We start from the raw sequence: 15,019 nt of genomic DNA, 5'->3' as shown, positions 1-15,019 counted from the left end.
TATCAGTATTTGGATCACGTCGCCCAATAATAAAGGACTTCAATCAGGGGCCAAAAGAACTTGACTGGGACAATCAAACTGTCTCTGAATTTTCGGCTCTGCTTTCCTTTAAAGGGCCACCCTCTAAAGACCATCAGACGTCAAAGGTGTTTCTTCTCCTTTCTCCACAGCTCACTCTCCGTTTTGTTCTCCGTGCCTTGCAGACAAATATACTGCTGATTTATTCTGTTTGTCTTCTCGGAACATTTGTGATCAAATTTGGGCCACACACACACACACACACTTTGCCCTGAGGGCAGAGGGTGCTGGCAGCACACACACAACCACACATCTGGTATCAGTCTAAGCAAAGCTCTGTTTATCCCTGTAAATGGACTCAGACCTGACTGACCACTTTAGGTGTCCTCTGTGTGGACTCCAACTTAAAGTTCCTCTTCATCAGTCCACTTCAAAGCTGATGGATGACATATACAAGCAGTGAGGTTCAGTATGTTTTACAAGCATGTTTTATGTGAGTGTGTGTTCCTAATGAGAGGGTATGTTAAACAAAAGCAGAGGATTTCTAGATGTTTTACAAGAATCTTTGATTTTACTTGTGTGCGTGTGTGGGTTTAAGGGGAAGCAACAGAAAGAGAATTAATGAGACCATTATGGTTTGTGATTTAAGGCTTGTATTTATCAGAGTTCCAAGAATCACAATAAGAAATGTTCTAAAGAGCCAATACAGTTTAAGAGTGTTTGATAAAAAATTAGTAAAACGACACATTTATCAAATGACCCAATCTGACACAAGGATTTTTTAAACATCAATTTTCTTTGTGAAATCAGCTGATTTTGTTATGTTTTAGGTTCACTGCAGCTTTATTTCATTAAAGATGTCATTAAAGATCAAGTTACATCTACTGTGTCTCACCACATCCAGGGTCTTTGATGTCACACAAATGTGTTCAATTTATGTGCTTCCTCATAACACTTGCGAAGCCCATTTCAAAAATGTTCCAAACCATGCACTGTTCACATCTACGTCTGCTAGCTAGCAGTGTTCCTCTTCACTGCCTTCATTGCAGCATTTCTGTGCTTCTTTGTATGTTACCACAGCGTGTACATTAGAACAGCAGAAACCACTGGCAGCAAAAGTGTTGTCCTATAGCACTACTAGTGGTCAAAAACTGTCCATGGTACCTTTAAACTGTGATTGCTGCATGTTCGCCAGCTTTGTAACTTGTGTATCAATATTAACCTAGGGACCAATCATTTACTTTTTTAATTTACTTATAGCATGGGCAAAACTGGGGCAATGTGAAAAACATTTTCAGTTTCATAGAAACCTAAATTCATCTGAAGAAAACAAACCACAATCAAATGTCATTCAAGTAAAAATCAGTGAGGAGGAAACGTGAGGAGGACAGTCACTCTCCAGTCACTTTCCAGCTGGTCTGCTGAATCTTCCAGGACTGCTCAGTATGGTTTCTTCTGCTCAGAACACACGCACATATATGCAGACACACAGAGATCACATATTGGTTTGCATCAATGGTGTTAGTTAAATCAAAAGGTGAAGGGAATAACAAATTTTTATATTGTCTTACCCGTGCAGACACTTTTCTTGCTGTGGGGAAAATAAATGATAATCACTTCATATGAGATGCTTCACATGTCAAAATGGTGATTTGCATTGGCTGTAATTTGTCTGCACTATACATAAACATAATTGTAGTGGTGACAGTGATACCTGACAAACCTACTTTTGAATCTAGTGTGTTTGTTTGTGGGTCTCCATGCTCACCTGCGTGCAGGGAGGGCAGCATCAAAAACAGGATGACCAGCAGTACGACCATAATGGATCCAACAATGAGGGTAAACATCCAACTGCTTGGCTCTGAGAAAACAAACAAGTATTACAACAGTTTTCAGATATGCTCCTCTGCTGCCTCTGTGTGGTACTTCATGGTACTGCAGTCTATCCTGTCCTCACCTTCAACACTCAGGATGAAGCTCTTTCTGATGGGCACCCTCAGGGACTGATGGGAGACACTGCAGGTAAACTGTTTCCCTGAGTCCCTGAGCGACGCCTGGAGGTAGAAGAACGCAGACAGAGAGTAGGTCGCGTCTTGGTTGCGTCTGTGGCTCGACAGCAGAACGTTCTGGATCACCTTGGGGAGCGGGGCGCCCACTCTCTGGCCAGCCGCTGTCGGGTGCTGCTCGGACCAAACTATCTCCACATCCAGAGGGTAGTAACTCTCTGCCTGACAAATAACCTTCTGCTCGTCGCCTTCCTGCAGCAAGAGAGTGGGTCCAACACTGATGGAGACACGGGGAGCCTCTGAGGAAAGGTAAATTCAAAGCCATTCAGAGGCAGAGGTGGTCAGGACTTTGTACAATTGCACAGCACGATTTTTAATTTAGCTCTGTGGTCAAGAAACAAAGAAGATCCAAGGTCCTGACATCATGTCCAGGCTAGCCTCTGTTGCACCAGTAACGCAGTACATTCTCTCATTCAGCATTTCTTTCATCTGTCTTTCTAAAATAAAAAAAAACATGTTCCTGTGGATTGCTGTTCATATTTTAAGACAAATCAGCCCTGCTACAGCAGTTCAGCAGTACAGCAGTGTAGCTGTAGTAGATGAAGGTCAAAGCTCCAGAAAAAAAACAAAATAATTAGATCACTTCTGGTGAAAATATGGACCAGGGCTGGAATCAGTCTCAATCCAGCCCACAACGTCCTCAAAGAAAAATGATTCCCAAAAATCCAACAAAACGCAGCATTAAACTCAAGGTGAATGACTACAATGAGTCTGTCTTGGTATCTAACTTGACTAAAAAACAGTTTGCCCAGACCTGGAGTAGATGTTCAATTAGATTTAAACAGTCAAGAATTTTGCATGACATTTGATGCTAGTACCTCTCCTTCTTAGACCTACTTCTCACCTTCGATATGCAGACTTATGTCCAGAGTGGCAAACAGTGGAATCACTGACAACGAACAAACATACATCCCTTCACTGCTCATCTTGGCGAAGGGGAGAGTATAGGACGCATCTCCTCTTGCTAGGCTCTTTATCTTAACGCCAGTCCCCTGGGTGTGTCCTGAGCGGGTGTTATGGCTGAAGAGTCTGGTTCTCTCTCCACGATGCTGCCAGTGCCACTCCACAGTGAGATTTGGGCTTTTGTGGTCAATAGCAAACTGGCAGTGGAACTTTGGTTGGGAACCAAGGCCTGCTTTCACTGATGGAGACTGTGTTTTAATGACCAGGACAGCTATGGAAACATATGTGACAAGTCAGAGGCAGAAAAGGTTTTAGTTGTTAGACATGAGTACAGACTGGGACTAAACTGAGATGTAAGGAGACTGATATTAACCTGAGATTATCAAATCAGTACAAAGTGTCATGAGCGCTACCTGTTGTCATGAGTATCTCTCTGTCTGCAATAGGAGGCCAGCTGCGGTAATCCTGCTGTCCTGAGGGAGCTTGGTCAGATGGGTGTCTGAGGAAGGCGGTGGCTGTGAACAGGCCCTTGGTGTGTTTGAGGGTGCAGCTAAACCAGCGGTTGTACTCCTGAGCCTCCTGGACTGGCCAGCGGATGTCGATGCCGTCTGTGCTGTACCTACGAAGCTCACAGTCCAACTGCTCTGGTTCCGCTCCCTCTACGTACCACCGCAGGTCCACCTCAGATCCTAGAACAAAATGCATTAGCGTAGAATACAATAGTGTTCAGTGTGTTAGTTGTTTAGGCTCCAGGTCTTACCGGTGACTAAGAAAGTGACGGAATGCGGGTTAACTGGAGTGTCTCCTTTTTGACCAAACTGCAGCATAGCCTCTCTATGAATGAGTTCAGTCTCATAGTGACCATCAGCATTCAGGAACACACGTTCATCAGTGAATTGACAGGGCAGCCATGACATCTGATGGACACACTGCACACCTGAGAGTCACAGAATCAAACAGTATAGCAGTATAGTTAGATAACACATAGCATACTGTGGTGTAGTATAATATTGTACAATACAGTACATTACACACAGTGCAGTACAGTAGAGGGTATTACAGTACAGTACAGAATAACATGCTGTTGTATACTACAGTATAGTACAGTATTTTATATTATCGTATACTACAGTGCATTAAAATGTAGGCCTACTATAGAATATCAGAGTATAGTATGGTGGTCATTTCATGTATGTCTTACGAGTAATACAATCGTCGATCCAACACATAAACCTTCAAACACACCATAATCTGTGACAAAGCTGAAGACAGTAACGTACCTGCACACAGGTGCAAATAAATAAGCATCTTTAAGATCAGGGCCATGATTATTAAGTGGTAGAAATCTCTCCTTTTTGTTCGAGCGCCGTACTGAGTTGTTCAGAGTCGACGGGACAGCCCACTTTCACTTTCACTTTAACAGAAAGAAAACTCGTTACGCCTGCCGTCTCGCATCACGTGTTGGTCAGATACAATATCATTGACACAACATATTGAAATCTATATGGCATATGTTACTAAAATGTAATATTTTAAAATGGAGGGTTTGTGACTGATATAGTCGTCGCTCGGCTATATGTTTGATGAACACTACGGCAGCCTCGTATTTACACCGGGAAACCTGTAGTACCAACTCCGTGCTGTGGAGGCGCTGTGACATCTTAGAGCAACCGGTCCCTCTTTTGTTTTGACACGCTGATGCGGAACAGCGGAAGCGCTCTATACGAAATTGTTAACATGCTGCTGAAGACCCGTGAAAAGCCTTTCATGCTGACGAGCTTTATCTGTGTGACAGGCTACGTTACGGTATATTTTGTTGTGCCAGTGATTTAGTGGACTAGATAGACTCTTTTGACCGACCCTCTGCTGAACCTCTCATGAATGGAAATCAAAAACTGGAATAAAATTACCGAGCTGAATTAACTAGCTTAACTGCGTGTAGCTAGCTACAACAGCTGTGACACTCATGATGAACAAAGGTAACGTTAAGTTTTTGTATAATATTTCTCTGAAACACCTCTCCCTGTTTTAAATGGAAAGTTTGACGCTAAGCTGCCCTGCAATGAGACTGAAGCCAGTTTTTAGAATCGCAGTGAAACAATCGTAACTTTGACATAATTAGCAAATAGTTACTTCATCTCAGAAAGAATTTACATTAATAAATAGTTTATTGCTGCTCTCTTCCAAGTCCAGACATGTATTCATGCTGGGAAAAAAAATCATAATATAGCAACAAAAGCAAAGTGAAACATTGACGTTTTATGTAATTAGATTGTGTCTTGTGAATGAATCCTATCCCGAACTGAAAAGTACCTACTAACGATCCCAATAAAGTAAAGCATATTCTATCTGGTAGACATTTTTACGGATGATACCAGCATAATCTTGACAGCAGTTATGGCAAACTATTACTTAATGATAAATGAATAAAGAATTGAAACAATTAGGGAGACTAATTGATTATTCAATTAGCAGAAAATTAATAGGGTTTGGTCTTTGATAATCAATTGTTAGTATCAATCATTTTGCAGTCAAAAGAAAAGAATGTGTATTGCACATCTAAAACTGCCAAATTAATTGATAATGACGACACTTAGTTGTCACCCTAGTGTGTAAGTATGTTAGTTAACAAAATTACACCATTGGTCACTTCACAAGTATAGTATAATATACTATAATATTGTTTCTTTGCTTAGTTTTGACATCTGCTCTCTTGTGCTTTCAGATTCATCTGTTCTTCAGGGTGCTTTCCTCCTGGCTGATAAGCTATGCTTCCCCTCATCCCTGTCCTCCCTTCAGAAGGCTGACTGGAGCAAGGTGGGGCATCCTGTCCTGGAGGCAGTCAGAGAAATTTGTGGACAAGATGAGCTCGGTGCACATCCTACCACCACAGATGGCAGCTGGATAAAGAAAGTAGTTTGTGTTGTGTGGCTGAAGCTGTTGTGCAGGGAGACTGGAGAGGACATAGAGATGTCCTGGAGGGAGAACCCTTTGTTCCCTCTGCAGAATGGCCTCCCAGAGGTCAACAGTGTTGTCTTGCTGGAAGTGGTGAAGTCGATGGCAGCTGCTCACATATTTGCCAATTTCCTCTTGTATCTCCCTCGGTCTCAGATCTGCACTGAGCTTGAAAGATTAATGCAGCACATGAGGAGCAGCCCTACTAGAGAAGATGATGTTAAACTTTTTCTGGAGGTGTGGTGGGAACTGTGGAAAGGCAGAGATGAGGAGAAAGCACAAAGAGAGGATAACATAGAGACAGTGTTTGCCAGACAGTTTTCTTGTCTCTCCTCTAAGTCTTCCAGTCTATCCATTCAAGCTGCCAAGAGATTAAAGCTAGACCCATCAGAGCTACCAGCACCATTGCCAACCCCTGATGTCCTGCACATTCTGTTCTGTGCACTTAAAGACATTAAAGATCACATAACTTCAACAGAGCTTTGCATGCAGGCCCTCTTTGTTTCTCTTGATGCACTCTACACAAACTTCCTGATAGACCAAGCAGTTGTTCTTCCACCCAAAGAGAAGATGCACTTCTTGTCTAAAGTTGCCAGCATCAGAGAAAGGAACGGTGAGAAGCTGAGTCCTGAACTTATTCAGGAGGCTCAGAGAGACCTGCGTGCTTCTCACACTCCGTCTCAGTTTCAGCAAAGCAGGATGAAGCTTGATGAAGCCTTGGCGATTATAACAGAACTTGCTAAGTTTTGGCAAAGCAGTGGAATTCTGAAAGCAAGTGACAGCACTAATCCTAGCTACTCAGCTTTCAGACTAGAACAAAGTGTCCAGAGAGTCCTGACAGCACTTCAGAAAGCAGAAGTGTCTGAAACAGATCATCAGCAGAATGAGAAGAATATACTGAGAGGTTTGCTGCAGTCCCTTGCTTTTCCTGAAATACAGAGTACCCCTCAGGTGAATGCGAGGGTCACTGCTACCATCATCAGTCACCGCTTGGATGACTATCAAAACTTTGCTATGTTATTTGCCACTGAGGAGAGTTGGACTGACTGTGAAGAGCATTGGATGGACTGCCTGGAAAAGAACCAAGCAGCCTTCCAGCAGTGTGACACACTGATCAAACTCACTTCCACTGTCATGAGTAAGATCCACCATGAGAGCACAAATGTGAGCCAGTGCAGGAAGCTGGTGAAAGTCATTGTGGACATTTTCTCAGCACTTTCCTTAAAAGACAAGAACAGAGCGTTGGCTGCCATGTTGAGACTGTCCAGCAGGGGTTTCTTTGGGAGCTCCGTCCCCTCTGCTGTGACTGATAGTTTTGAACAAGAACTCAACATGGCCTTCAACTGCATCATCCAAGGAGGGGGTGGAGCGTCAGCAGCAGCATCGCAAGGCAATCTGAACACAGCAGTCTCTTTAGTAGCAAGAGTTGCCTTTCAGAACCCAGAAGCAGCTTTGAGGTCTTGCTGTCATTCAGCTATTTTCAATAAAGGTGCTTTCTCTCTCATGGCTAAGATCCTGCAACAGCTGCCTGGACTCAGAGGACAGACGAAAAGGAAAGATCAAACTCAAAGTGGTGAAGAGGCAGAAAAAAGTATAGATGAAAGAAAGGATGATCTGACCAGTGGCAGTCTATTCTGCAAGTGTCTGCAGGAAATTATCAAGAACAAATCATTGTCAGCCAATGAAAAAGAGCAGTTCCTCAAGTGTCTGGCTCTGTTGATGATGCCTGTCATGACAGTTGAGGGAGAAGAAAGGATGCAAAGCTTTCTCCCACCTCAGGAGGTCGTGAACATCTTTGTCCTGCCTAACCTCTCCCCAGTGGGTGAGTGTCCTGTGATATTCCACCTTTAAAGCTTTATACATTGCTAATTTATCTCTTTAAAGGCTAAAATACTAATTTAAGAATCGTGTCTTTTTTTTGTAAAGTGCACTTACACAACTATAAATGGCATGTTAATGACACAGCTAAAACATTACGATGCTGATGTTGACCTTTTGAAGAAACAGTGGGATAATTCCTGACCATTTTCATGATGGCTATCATCAACTTTGTGAAAAAAATATCTGCAAAATACTCTTAACTCGGGGTCTAGCTTTATTTGGCACTTTTATCCACATCTGACAGTCTTTATCAGCCAGGGAATTTTGCTTTGTTATCGTGGTTGTTTACAGTTTGATTGTGTACACAGAGACCATCAAAAAGTGGTTCAAACCAAGTTCATTTGCTGCTAAAGCCTGTGAATAAAGATAGTAAGTGGTCCTTCAGTTAACAGTGTGAAAGAGAGACTTTATTTTTCTCCATCTGTAGACAGTACAGTGCAGAACAAAGAAGAAGGAAATAGTTCCTCTTGGTCCGTGGTGCAAAACAGACAGAATGAATGATGCAACATTTAGTGGGACACAGGGCAACTATACAAGAGAATAAACGTAGATAAATCGTTAGTAGTGATAGTTAGTTTGACCCTGAGGATGTTTATGTTTACAGGATATGTATGTTTTGAAATGTGCAAACAGTCAGACAGTCCAGTAAGTCACCTAAGTCAGTGAGTGTGTGTTTATGTGTTTGGTGGGAGGTATAGAAATATAGAGACATGTTTTTGCAGCAGTTAGTTTAAGTTTTCCAGATGAAGAATGAGCCTTATCAAACAGTTGTATATTGCTTCTGCTGGAAACAACGCTACTGAGACTGAGTCACAACACTGAAGCTGTGATGTGAAAGATGCTGAAAGGCTCCTTAGTGCCACAAAGTCTGATGATAACTGTCTGTGGGTCCGTCACTACAAACGCCACTTTTCTCCACAGGTTATTTTATCTATTGTTAGCGTAAAATATGTGCATTAGGATTTATCTGCCACATTGGTGTTGCCTTCAGCAACATAATTAATGCGATGATGCTGAGAGCAGGTTTTGTTGGTTGAGCACAGGACTTAAATCCAGGAGAACAGGATTCGCTTGTGAAGAATGTTTGATTATCATGTGTTTGTGTAAAGAAAGCCATTGTGACCCTGACTGCTCCAGCTTACTGATTTGGGTTTCCTTCAGGTCAAAGATGCTTTGATATAGAACTGACTCTTCAGCTTCTTCACACTGCACTGTCTGTGGATGTCCAGGAGGCACGCTTGTCTCCTCACTGGGTGTTGGACTGCTCTCCCTTTCCCCTTCTCTACGTCCTGGCTCAGCTGCTCAGCCAGACTCTTAGGTTTGTACTGTTCCATTGTTTTACTCGTGAACTTTTCATCTCTTTTGTAATAACTGTTACCAGCCCTTGATTTCAACTGACATCCCTCAAAATCTCTGCTAGATGTTGGGAGCAGCCATTAGAGGGCGCTGTCCACCACTGGTCCATGGAAACCAAGGAGCTGCTGCTGTCGGTGCTGACCGCACTGGGGCAGGTGGTGGGTGAAGAGGTGGCGGCGGCCTCCAGCGGCTGGTCCAGAGCTCTGTTCTGGCTCTATAACAAGATGGAGGAACTGGATTGGACTGTTCGTTTCCATCTGAAGCCAGTTTGGGGAGAACACTTTAAAAATGAGGTTCCCTCGTCTCTGCTGACTGTGTGTGATCTACCAGAGCAGGTAAGAACTCTTCTGGATTTTACCTAGTCAAGGTTTTATCATCCATGCCTAAACCCCAACTTGTCCACAGTGTATCTCACTTCTGAATTGACTCCAGACCCCCCCTTAACATGGCTGGGATGTTTTTTTTTAATTTGTTTTTTAGATGAAACAATTGGTCAATTAAGAAAATTCTCTGCAGATTAGTTGTTTGTTAACGTTAACGTGTTTCCTGCAGAAATGTAAATGGTTCAAATAGTTGATGATAAGAGGCATGAACTTTTCACTTTAATCTGGATTAGAGCAGCTGGTTTAGTGGTCCCAAAGGAGGACTGATTCATTTATGTGTCAAATTTAGTGCTGGCTTATTTCTCTGGACCAAACTATGCCTGCTAATATATATATATATATTTGTGCATATCCTTTCTGGTCCTGTGCAGGAGTGGTCAGGGCTGGACCTGCCTCAGTACGGCCAAGGTACAGGTCTCCTGGCCTGGATGGAGTGCTGCACTATATCAGACTCGCTGCTGTCTGCCATGCTGTCCCATCTCTCTGTGGACCAGCGGCGGCTTGACCACGTCAGCATGTTCAGCAAAGGCCTGCTGGTGGCTTTGACTCAGACCCTGCCCTGGTGCTCAGTCTCCCAGTGGGCCAGGCTGCTGAGAGTCCTGAAGGAGCTGATCACCTCAGGCCGCCTCCACGTTCCCTTCTCACTGGAGTATGTGGACTATCTGCCCCTACTGGATCTGAGGAGATTTTCATGTGATCTCCGCCTGTCTGTCCTCCTGCTTCGAGTCCTTCAGTTGCTTTGTGGGTCCAGCTGCTCCCACTGGCTGCCAGCAGACGGCTGGGCACACGTTGGCAGGTTATACGCCCACGCAGTGAGGGAGATAATGAACTCTGTAAGAGCCAAACTGCCTCTTCCTTCATCTGCTGCTTTGACTGCCTCTGATTCAACATCCCCCAAAACACTGGCCTCTCGAGACTCCAATCCTTCATGCACTTCAATCAAATCTCCTAAAATGTCCAGAGACTCTCAGACAGACCTTAGACAAGCTGACGTCTCTCCTCTGAAGTCAGAAGAGTCCCAAATGAAGGAGGAGGTGGAGACAGTTCCCAGCCAGGAGGTCCTTTTTGTACTCAGCCAACTCTTCTGCCATGTTCAGCATGTCCAGGTAAGTTTTATAAACGTTAACACTGAGAATTCTAGCTTTTGGTCAGCTGGAAGATGTGAAGTAACAGAAACAAAAAGATTATCTAAAAAGGTGTTTTGATGGCACAAGGTTCCCAAATATTGTATATATTCAGTATGGCAGAATAGATTCTCTGATGTATTGATTATCCTGAATATGAGTTAAAGTCTCATTGGTGCACTTCCTTCTACCAGGTGATGATGCCAGGAGGCCGGTGTGAACCAGTGTTCCTGTCCAGTCTGGAGATCCTCAGCCACTATGAGGCTGTCATGGCTGCTTTCCCAGACAGCAGCAACCCTCTGGAGAGCGACAACACCCGACACTTCTTCTCCACCATCACCGACAACCTGGAGAACCAGGAGATGAAGGCTGTACTGCAGCAGAAGATCGCTCAGCTCGTGTCATCAACAGCTTAAGACACACTGGCTCCTCACATGTTCTACTGGAGTGTTAGCCTTCTCATACACTCAGAAGTCTCTGTGTAGACTCTGAGTTTGTTTACTGATAAGTTAAGGACATAATGTGAGCTATCAGTGTCATACTCTGTACATAGTTGACAGAAAGTCATAGGTAAGGAGTCTGAATAAATAAAAAGCCACTATTTCAAAGCAAAGGTCTTTTTGTGGTGCTTCAATCATCATTTCTGCTTTGAGACTGAACTGTTGAAGGTTCTTGAACAGGTTGTGATGGCTGAGCTAGTATGAGAGGATACATCTGCAATTTAATTAGAAATAGATCTGTGAGGGATGAATGTTTACATCATTATCTCTTATACTCTGAATGTGTATTCCCTATCATCATCATCATCAAACCCTTCAGAGGCTTGCAATTACTATCAATAATCACCTAGTAAGTTAATGAACAAGTCATTTAAAAGTTATCAATTAAAGAACTTATTTTTAATTTTTTTTTCAGTTTTATTCATACAAAAATATTCTTTGCAAAGCCCTAACAATGTACTGTACTAGCTGTAACACAACATTTAAGAGTTTTATTGCATAGTAACGTGACAGATCAGATTTCACCAATACAGGCTACATAATGGGAGATTGCACGACAAACACACTGAACTGTACGATGATATAGTAAGGCCACAGTCAGAGGAAAAAGATTTAGAAAAAGTTGAGTGTTTCTAAGAAAAAAAATACTTTGAGGGAAAAAAAGTCATAATAGTCTAAAATACGGTAGAGAATCTACCAGAAAAATGTATTTAAGGAAAACAATTACTGTCCAGAGTGTTAATGTCCAGAAAAAGTTTAAAAATTTCAGACAAAAAATGTCAAAAATATCAACATATTTTTAAAAAGAGAAGTCTATTTGCTCTCTAAACTGTATGAATTAAATCTATAATATTGTCTTTTTATGCCAAATATTGAGTTTTTCCTCATAATTACAACTTCATTCTCAAAATTTAATGCATATCCATCCTCCTACTTTTACTTGTTCCATAAATCTTCTTTTCCTAACAGTGGCTCTAACACTCTGTTGTGTCTTTAGTTCAGTGTAAAACCTGTTTATTTTATTGACATCAGTCAACTCATCAGTCCTTCCCTCTCCTCTGTCGCAGGTACACTCTGTTAGCTTTCCTCAGCAGCAGGATGAACCAATAGATCTGTGGAGCCAGGATCACCAGATTACCCACGTTGCACTGCAGGGGCAGATGGAAGGCCACTCTGTGCAGGGGAATCCCAAACTGCCGGCCATACATCCAGTACATGAAGGGGAAGACCAGGATCCGACACATGAAAAAACTCAAGAGGACCATGATGCCATTGATTCTGTGCAGCCTGGTGTCATCAAGTCCCAGCTGGATGTCAGGGGAAGGAAAGAAGTAATGAAATTACAACAAATAACAATACTGTGAAACTTTATATCTTTGCTACATGCATAGATGGGTGTCAAATAAAAAAAACATTACAATAAAAGTTGATGCTTCCATACAGGGCACAAGGGCTCATTGGATAGTTTGGTCACAGGCACTAGACCTGAACCCTATGGGAGAGTGTGAAGTAACTTGCTAGACCGTGCACTCCACAATCATATCTTTAGGAAGCTTGGCCCCTCATTTATGATGCTGTCCAGATGGTTTACCTGGATGAGAATCTTTCCTAATGAGACGAAAGGAGTGCTGAACTCTGTGATGAACAGGCAGCCGATGAAGAAATCACCCAGTCCTCTTCTGAAGAACTGCACAGTGTTAAAACACATTAAACTTGTCATCAGACACAGTCAGCCCTTAGCCAATGCCAAACAGACCATCTACACACACACACACACACATATTTCCTCCCAATATTTACCAGAGTTATGGGCATAAAAATGATAAGCAGCAGCAGGTGATGGAGGGCCAACATCCAGTCCTTCATGAGGAAAGCCTTCACAGTCTGAAGAGAGTGGCTGCTGTATGACCTGGAGTGACCTCTGACCCTCTGAATATGGAAGTGGCTCAGATACATGGCATAGATGTCATACACCATATATGGAGCTCCAAACAAAACAAACTCATTGACCAGCCAGTGACTGTAATATGTAAATCAATAAACAGAACGTTAAAATGCATTAAATTTATATTTGCTGCGTGTTATTTTTCCCCACAAAAGACTTGAGGCTGAATCACTGACTTTAAGAGTATATGTTCGTCACAGTAATACAAACTGCCTGTCACCTGTCAGTCATGGTATCCCTACAGGATGTCACAACTGTGACTCCAGCTGCAGTGGCCAAAGACCCATGGACAGCGGAGACCAGCCTGCAGAAACAGCCAGCAAAACCGATCAATGCTTGCTTAATCTGTCGTGCATGAAAATAAATCCGGACTAAAGAATTCACATCGTTTATAAACGGTTAACACGAAACTCCATTGAATTACATGCCAATTTATTTTGTGTTTTGCTTACCGGCACAAACGCTTACATCATTAAGTATTGTCTACATATAAAACCCCCTCAGAAATCGAATTAGATGTCTTCGGCCGACACATTAGACACAAATCACATAATAATTAAGTAAACTTTCAAATTTCCATGCAGCCCGTCAATGTAGCGTTAGAAGAAGTGAATGAGTAATCTTTCTAAAACTTGACTGAAACCAACTTTTGGTTCATTATGTGAATGCCGAATTTACTAACTCTTTAAACAAATACAAACCAGTCAGTACACAACGCATTTAAATGCATAGATGGGCAAGAAAATATTAAACTGTCGTGTCTTAAAGAAGTTCGGTAGAGCGCAGAGCTTGCTGACCTCTCACTGACAGAAACCACGTCTGCATCATTCCAGTGTGTGAAAGTGTATTTTAGCACTTTCCGGAAGCTGTAGAAAAGTCCTGGAAACACCGCGGCTCCACAAACCAGGGCGCTAAACATTATTTTAACTAATCTCTTCCTGGAGCTGTCAAACCGTCTTAATAATCGAGCAGTGGCCAACAACAAGTTTAACAGCTGCAGTGCCAGAAGCTAATGTAGCTAACGACCGCCAGCAGCAGCGTAAGGTTGTTCTGAACTCTATTTGTACTAAGTCGTAACTTTGGATGAGGAGTGACGTCACATCCGTTAAAACCCGAGTTGGGTTCCATCAAGGAATCTCCAATCCACCCAAGTACTTCAACAAAGTCTTCATTGCATGACAACATGGTGTTCCCTGACAAGCTACGTTGAGCAGTTTCAGCAGCTAAGGTCAACATGCTATCACTGACACCACTAACATATCTGCACAATGGCTTCCGCGACCTGGTGCGTTTGCTTCGGCCTGAAGATAACCACGCCCCCGTATTTGCATATTGGGAAGGGAAATAAATAGAGCCTTGAAATATATGTGGCATGATGAAATAAAAGTCCTGTGAAGGAACTAAATGTAGTCTTATGAAAAGCATAATTTTGACATTAATAAATGTATTTATTTATTGGGTTTGTTTCATAGCCATATTTATTTATTTCATTCTGAATGAAAAGGCTCTCCACAGATGAAGGTACAGCCGTTATTTCACCTCCAGAAAGTATATTGTGGGCGGCATTGTATTATACTGCAATATATCCCACCTCATATATTAAAGTCCTCACGAATACGTATCCTTTTGATTATATCTGGCCAGTACTTGTCATCTGCAAAATGACTGCTCCAAAGAACAATCGTGTGTTTAAGTTTTGCTGAAGTGAACAAACACTGAACAGCTGCATGAATGACTCACATTTGGTGTAAGACTGATAAAAGATTCTACAGCTGTGTTTTGATTGTTGGCGCTTGAGTTATATTTTACTGAGCGCCCAACTTTTAATATGAATACAGACATTTTACCGCCGTTGAAACAGGGCTTTAGAGAGAGTCTTAGTAAAATT

The 15,019-nt window shown here is 42.4% G+C and overlaps 3 protein-coding genes across 3 annotated transcripts; 1 reads left to right on the top strand and 2 right to left on the bottom strand.

Annotated features, from left to right (window-relative positions):
* Positions 1–654: 654 nt before the first annotated feature.
* dhrs13b.2 (dehydrogenase/reductase (SDR family) member 13b.2) lies at positions 655–4,420 on the bottom strand. Its single transcript, XM_046388467.1, has 8 exons — positions 4,268–4,420; positions 3,748–3,924; positions 3,401–3,676; positions 2,929–3,258; positions 1,976–2,323; positions 1,787–1,879; positions 1,590–1,609; positions 655–1,473 (listed from the first exon to the last, which is right to left on the bottom strand). Exons 1-8 carry the CDS (start codon positions 4,311–4,313, stop codon positions 1,459–1,461), a joined length of 1,305 nt encoding a protein of 434 aa, XP_046244423.1. The 5' UTR covers positions 4,314–4,420; the 3' UTR covers positions 655–1,458.
* A 264-nt stretch (positions 4,421–4,684) lies between these two features.
* Positions 4,685–11,299, top strand: gemin4 (gem (nuclear organelle) associated protein 4). The gene is made up of 6 exons (XM_046388466.1): positions 4,685–4,966; positions 5,713–7,764; positions 8,985–9,141; positions 9,244–9,514; positions 9,934–10,668; positions 10,881–11,299. The coding sequence occupies exons 1-6, from the start codon at positions 4,954–4,956 to the stop codon at positions 11,100–11,102; spliced, it is 3,450 nt and encodes a 1,149-aa protein (XP_046244422.1). The 5' UTR covers positions 4,685–4,953; the 3' UTR covers positions 11,103–11,299.
* Positions 11,300–11,566: 267 nt separating this feature from the next.
* LOC124058871 (TLC domain-containing protein 3A-like) lies at positions 11,567–14,406 on the bottom strand. The gene is made up of 5 exons (XM_046388468.1): positions 13,929–14,406; positions 13,352–13,435; positions 12,987–13,206; positions 12,778–12,873; positions 11,567–12,493 (listed from the first exon to the last, which is right to left on the bottom strand). Exons 1-5 carry the CDS (start codon positions 14,048–14,050, stop codon positions 12,227–12,229), a joined length of 789 nt encoding a protein of 262 aa, XP_046244424.1. The 5' UTR covers positions 14,051–14,406; the 3' UTR covers positions 11,567–12,226.
* Between the last annotated feature and the right edge of the window lie 613 nt (positions 14,407–15,019).

Source organism: Scatophagus argus, chromosome 5, assembly GCF_020382885.2.
Source record: "Scatophagus argus isolate fScaArg1 chromosome 5, fScaArg1.pri, whole genome shotgun sequence".
Classification (NCBI taxonomy): Eukaryota; Metazoa; Chordata; class Actinopteri; family Scatophagidae; genus Scatophagus; species Scatophagus argus.
This window is presented reverse-complemented; position numbering and strand designations above follow the sequence as displayed.